Here is a 6,637-nt window from a genome sequence, read left to right on the forward strand (position 1 = left end):
TGATCTAGTTTCATTTTTTTGCATGTAGCTTCCCAGTTTTCCCAGCACCACTTGCTGAACAAATTTTCTTTGTTCCATTGTATCTTCTTTGCTCTAAAGGAGCTACTTTTAAAAAATCGACTAGAGAGAGAGAGAGAGAAAGAGAGAGAGAGAGAGAGGGAGAGAGAGAGAAGCCAGATGGCATGAATTTTAAAATGCTTAGAGATCTACATTATTTAAAGACTTTCTCTTTCCTACCTGGTCTTTTTTCCTTCCTATGCGAATGCTCAAGGCAATTTACATGAACTCCCACTAGCAATAGGATCATGCCAAGCATTTTCTTTTACTTACACTTTTAACTATTTTACTAAGTGATAGGTAAAGAGATATAGGATATACACTCAGAAAAAATATTTTCTTTCCTGAGTTTTGTCTTGGGAGTCTCTCCATATAACCCTGAAAAGTTGCCACCTCTTTTAAAATTCTTCTTCCTTGCACACCAGTGCGCTATTTGAGCAGAGCTGATTCCCAGAATGCAGGCAGTTCCCAGACTTTAGGAGACTCTCAAGATTAGCTCTGGGTATGCAGACAGTAACAGTCCCAGATTCAAAGTTCCCCCACACTCCCACCCCTTGTCTGGCTTCCTCAATCTTATATTGAGCACCAGGGATTCTTCTCCCAACTCTATTACCATAACTTATGCTCTGGAAAAGGACATATGTTTGATACTTTTACTATCATCATTCCTTATGGAATAATAATTCCATAGATGATTTCCTTAAAGCCATCCTCAATCCTCCTCCACACTCACCATTTCTACATCCTGTACAGGCCAGTCAACATATGCAAAACCATCTAAATTTATTTCATTAAGCCAGCTTCTTCCAGCTTCACTTTGATAAATGTTACGGAGGATGGATTTCATTGATATGCCATATTCAAGGATACTAGGAGTCCCTTTTTTAAAATCACAAGTCAAACCAGCACAATGCATGGCCACCAATGCACCATTTGAATCAAATATTGGGGAGCCAGAAGAACCAAAGTAAAAGGAGGTGTCATAGGTAATTATATCAGGGTTGTTAACTATTTTTTGGAAGCTGTTTCGAGTGTACATGAGGACACTCTGGCTGTCATGTTGGGTACGTTGTTGATATTCCTTTTGTCTCTGACTCTGAGGGATCACAAAACAAAAATCAGTACCCTTTGCCTCTCCATCTGGATGGCCAATGATATAAACCAATCCACTAGGTGGTACAGAATCAATTTTATGACATAATCCCAAAGGTACTTCTCTGTCCTCTTGCAGTTTCAGAATAGCATAATCCAGAGTCGCATCAAATATCAAAAATGAAGAATCAATGGAAAAGCAGTCATTGTCTTTGCTGGTGGAATTGTAATAATTGAAAGTCACCCGTGCAAATTGACTAATTATATATGGCCAGTGGCAGACCTCTGTTCCTTCTCCCACGATCAGATTTAATACATGCTGGCAAGTGAAAATGTACAACCCACTGAAAATAAAGCAGGTGGCGGAAACTTTCGCCCTGCTGTTGTTCCATTCTATGTACCCCACTGAGTCAAGGAGTGGATAAAGAACTTTTATGTCTGCAGCCTTAATAGAGTTATTTATCATTTTCCCAAAGTTTGTCTTAGACACTTTGAAAAAAGCATTGGCTTCTTTCTTATTTTTCCGAAGATTCTCTTTGATTTTCTGACTTGCGCTTTTCAAACTGGGGTACTGCTCCATAAGTTCTTCTTCCAACAGCGTGATGGTTTTCTTCTCTGACTGTTCTCTGTTCGCTGACATAGCGTTCTCAGCCGTAGCTTTCTCAGGTGTGTCTGCCCTAGTGGGCTTTTTGTCAAACTCCACCTCAAAGACCCTTTTCTCTAAGTTATCTACCAGCTGTGTGCTTTCTAAAATGGTGTCCGCGTTTTCAATGAGCTTCCAGTAAAGATCCTTGAGAAGAGGAAGAAATCTGCCATCCATCTTTGCACAAGGCCTCCTTGATGGTTTCTTCTTTGAAAGCGTAGATACAGAGTTTGCAGCCCTTTTTGTGAAGTTGCCTAAGCTTCACGATTCTTTTTCTCTCTTTTCCAATGGCATGAATGTAAAACTTGACACATTTGCCAGGTCCCTGGTCAAGTCGGTCAGATACCTGATTCTCTTTATTCTGCTTACTTCTACTGTGGACAAACGTAATTTCCACATGGCAGTTCTCAGGGAAACAGCTCAGGGGCATCCCTGGGTTGACAAACCCTTCGATGCCTTCTATGCCTCTCACCAGCATTTCTTTGCCTTTCTGGGAATCAATCTTTTCTTTGACAGCCTCACTCTGACTGGTGAGCATCTGGTACAAGCTAACACTCCCACTGCCTTTGACCTCATATGCCCTGTGGTCTCCCTTCAAAGTAACTTTCACTGTCTTAGTAGGGATTGGAACCTCGTCTATGCAGCCTTGAGCCTGGAGGTTAGTTTTTTGCGTCTGACATTTTGTATAGGATGTTTGAGGAAGTCTGGAACCATTCTGCTGGAATTTGTCAACCTAAAAATAAATGTTAAATAGGTAAAAACTCTAAAAGCAACTCTCATCTTATTTCTCCTTTCAGTGTGCAAGTCACAGAATTTCTCTAGGAAATTCAGAACTAATCTCAAAAGGTCAATGAGTAGAATTAAATCAGAACTTACATTAGGATCCAAAATAACAGCCAAGTTTTTTGTTCCATTGGTCAAATTCTTAATACTGCTAAACTGGTACATTTTTTTTTTCTGAGAATATAAGGGAGAAAACACTTTTTTTTTCCCCTAAGTGCATCAACACCAGAGATGCTTAAAAATCTGACGGCTCTCCTGTAGTGTTAGGCCAGGTCTTGTTTGTTGTTTTTTTCAGTTATGTATTTTTTTCCTTTTTCCAAGCATGCTGATGATCAAAGCAAAAATATATTCTTAAGCACCAAACTTGTTTCTTAGGTTAAAACCATCACAAGTTAGCTGATAGTTGGTTCAAAAATATAGCTATTTTTAATAATATAAACCTTTACCTCCCCACAGTGATCCGGCAAAGAGCCCAATTTTTCTCATAAAATAAACCTCAAATCCTATGAATAACAAATATGGCCTTTTTTCCTTTTGGTAGGGTAACTTGAGGGGGTAGGCAGTTTCGCTTATTAATGCCTTTCCTAGGGTCACAAAATAACCAAAGAATCAAGTAGCTATCAGAACTCAAATTCTTAGTACCCCACTACTGTACAATCCATTAGATTGTACAGCAGTTTTGATATCCATAACTCCATTTTTATAGGGCATTACCTTAAAAGCCAAGGATGGGATAAGAATTAAATAAGGAGGATTAATCAAATAATGGAAATTCAATTAAAAAATGAAGGACATATGATTCCTAGTTCTAAATTTTCAGAGTCCCCAAGTTGTAACTCATTTTGGCTGATGCCAGCAGAAATGGGTACTTGTACCAGCGAATGACCCTCTCTGGTGATGGAAACAGCAGGAGCTGCTGTGAAAGTTCAACATAACATCATATGTGACAGTACCTGATGGAAATACGTATCGATTTTCTTATTTCTCTTGACATCCAATGCGATGCTCTGTGGCTGGCGCTTCTCAGAGCTCATGATAACTTGAAAATGAAAAGACGCTGATTTCAAAGAGGTTGCAGTACAGACGTCCACTCCTAGGTTTGGTTAACTGTACAGAGGACATGACTCCCCAAGTCTCACTGTCTCCCCTCCGCTTTAACTTCACTGTCCTCAGAGATGAATTTATTCTCCACCTTAGAGACACCTCAACATAAAGACACCTTTTCTAAAGCACTGCGTGTCAGGTATTCTACCACTTCCTAAAAATCATCCCCATCAATGGGCCTCCCTGGTGGCACAGGGGTTAAAGTCTCAGTGCTATCAGCTATCGCCAGCTACTGTGTCATGAGTTTGCTCCCCAGCCAGGGAGGTGACCCACATGGCGCAGCAGACCTCTCCTGTCTCCTCCCTGCTCCCTCAGCCGTGGATGTCAGTAGATCCGCCTGTTCTGCTCCCCACCCTGTCTCTTGTGAATCTTCTCAACCCTCTGCACGTCTGGCCTGCAGTCCAGCTCATGTATGCATACATAAATTCAAATAAATCTTAAAAATAAAAACTCCAGTTGCCCATAGGTAACTGTGAGCATCTTTACATTGTGCAGATGGGAAACAGACTCTGAGTCAGTGCGCATGGCCGAGAGGGGATCCCAGTGCAGCTACAAACCCCCCAGAGAATTCAGGTGTGTGCTCTGACCCCCATAGAAGATGGAGATGGGACAGGCTGGCAGGATTACAGGGAAAGGGACGGGAAGGGCCCGTGAAGGCACGATAAACCTAGAGTGAGAGTGTACCTGGGAGAATAGACACCAAGTGGAGTGACTGCCTTGGGCTTGGTCTGCGGAGGTCTCTCTGCCTCTCTTGCCCCAGAAAACTCTCTAGAAGAGAACACTGTAAAATAGCAGGTGAGATCTTCAATGGCAGCCTTAGGCTTCACACCAGCTTCTGCCGCGGTCCAGATGTGCTGTCCTTTGTCCTCTCCCTCAACCACCGCAAATAAGTGCTTCCAAGCCTGTGAGGTGAGGATTCTTTTTCCCTAAGCATAAGAAAAGATGAAAGCAAAATGGGTAAGATTTTCACATATAAAAAGCTGACCATGCAGAGATTAAACTATGAACTCAAGACCCAAAGATCCAGAGTATTACTTTGATTATAAATAATTGAAACATACAAAAAAGTTGAAACAGGAGAAAAGCACCCCCTGAACCATGTTATACCAAAATGTGCATGTCCTCAGCTAGCCTCGTCCAAACCCTGCTGTATAGCCAGAAAAGGTTCTGCTGACCTGTTGCTTCATTTTACAGCAAAGAGAAATCAGAGATTGCTCGCTGCAGCTTACTCCGGGGCCAACTTCCAGCAGCCTGGCAAGACTAGCCTTTGCTTTAATAATATCTCCTTTCCTCCTCTGCCCCCATCCTTCCCCTTTTTCGCTCTCCCCTCTGCCATTTCACAGCCTGTTTCCCCTCCTCTCCACACTCCCACTTGCTGGCTTGCTTCCTCTTTTTTCCCCCTTCTCTGTCCCTTTCCCCGTCAGATCCCAAGGCTTCCTGCAAGACCACAGCAGCCCACCTGCCATCCTGAACTGGCCAGCGGACTGCACAAGCAGCGGGCACTGAAATTAAACTGGGTTCTCTTTATCCCAAGCCAGGTGGGCAGCACTGCCATGCCAGGGCCTCTGGTGCCTAGGCCCTGCCTCTCCCATCCTTCAGCAGCTCCTGCACCCTGGCACCAACCCTGCACCCAGGCCAGCTGCTAACACCCAGCACAGGAATTAGGCAGGCAAGAGAGATAGGTTCTCAGGTGGAGGTGGGGTGGGGGGGGGGAGGGAGAGCAAAGGCCTCTGGGCTCCGCAGACATACATAGCTGCCACCAGACAGCACAAGCTGTGACCCAAGGGAGAGAAGAGCCAGCCCAAGTCTGATCTGAGAGGGCTTCTGGCCCTGGGTAACTGCTGCTTTGAGGACCCCTAGGCTACTTCTGCTTGCATATTCGGTGCTTCTATAACTGGGTGGTCCCTAGGAAAAGGAGAAGCTCCAGGTTCCCTGCCCCATCCAGAAGAAGGGTGGAGCTGAGCAGAGAAGAGAAGAGAAGAGAAGAGAAGGAATCAGAAGGAGGAAGCAGGATGGAGAGCCAGAAGGAGACCTGAGAAAGTCACATGGAGCAAAGAGAGACATGTGAAGAAACTGTGTTTACTTCCTGGTCCTGGACTGGTTGAAACAGGTGGGTGACAGACCCGTGGGGAGGTGACTCTGGCAGTGTTTATATTGATTTTGATGTTGCTCTTTTCCTCCCAGACACGTCTGGCCATTTCTGACCCTTTTCCATGGGTCCCGGCCAGAAGGTGCTTTAGTCTAGTGGCAGCTTTCAGACCTTGCTTTGGGCCAGTCCCTTTTGGGTGGACTTTTGCCCACGAGGGGATGGGTGATTTCAGGCGTTTGATTTAGAAGTTATATTCTTTGTCTTCCGTGTTGTCGACTCACTGTATTAAAGTTCCTTTTCATTAAAATCTTACGCGTTTTGTCTTGATGTGGCGGATGGCAGAACCCATTTAGAGCAGGCAGGTTTGGGGGTTCACTGGTGCCCCTTATTTCCTGCTCTGTAACACGTCCACCCACCACTCCCCACCGTCTCTCTTGGTTCTTTGGACAGGAGGGCAAGACAGAAACGGAAAGGGGAGGAAGGAGGCGCGGGGTTGGGGAAACCACAGGAGTGCGGAGTTAGAAGGAGGCTGTGGCTTTCTGGCGGGGTCACTTGGTTTCAGAAAGTGATGTCATCCTGAAACAAAGCCTCAGAACTTTTTAGTTCTTCCGGCCAGTTTGAAGTTATCCTCTACTCTTCCCTGGGAATTTGCTTTTGAATTTGCTTTTACCCAAACACAACCGGCAAGGGTAGAGACATCTGGTTATTGCTAACAAGGCAAGCCCCTCCCCCCAGAGAGTTCTTACATGTACATGCATACATGTAGATGGATGTAGATAGCAGATTGTGATATGCATCCATAGAGATATCAGAAAGATTCCTGAAAAGGTTTCACTACTCCCAATGGGACAAAATAAACCCAGCACCTG

At 44.3% G+C, this 6,637-nt stretch overlaps 1 protein-coding gene across 1 annotated transcript; it reads right to left on the reverse strand.

Moving 5' to 3' along the window:
• Positions 1 to 418: 418 nt before the first annotated feature.
• On the reverse strand, positions 419 to 5,353 carry FAM111A (family with sequence similarity 111, member A). Its single transcript, XM_012725165.1, is given in 5 exon segments — positions 419 to 1,966; positions 1,968 to 2,525; positions 3,285 to 3,289; positions 3,507 to 3,614; positions 4,364 to 5,353. Coding segments are annotated over 4 exon segments (1,863 nt in total). The 5' UTR covers positions 3,610 to 3,614; positions 4,364 to 5,353; the 3' UTR covers positions 419 to 769.
• Positions 5,354 to 6,637: the final 1,284 nt, after the last annotated feature.

This window comes from Condylura cristata, unplaced genomic scaffold, assembly GCF_000260355.1.
Source record: "Condylura cristata isolate star-nosed mole 26May11 unplaced genomic scaffold, ConCri1.0 scaffold00015, whole genome shotgun sequence".
Classification (NCBI taxonomy): domain Eukaryota; kingdom Metazoa; phylum Chordata; class Mammalia; order Eulipotyphla; family Talpidae; genus Condylura; species Condylura cristata.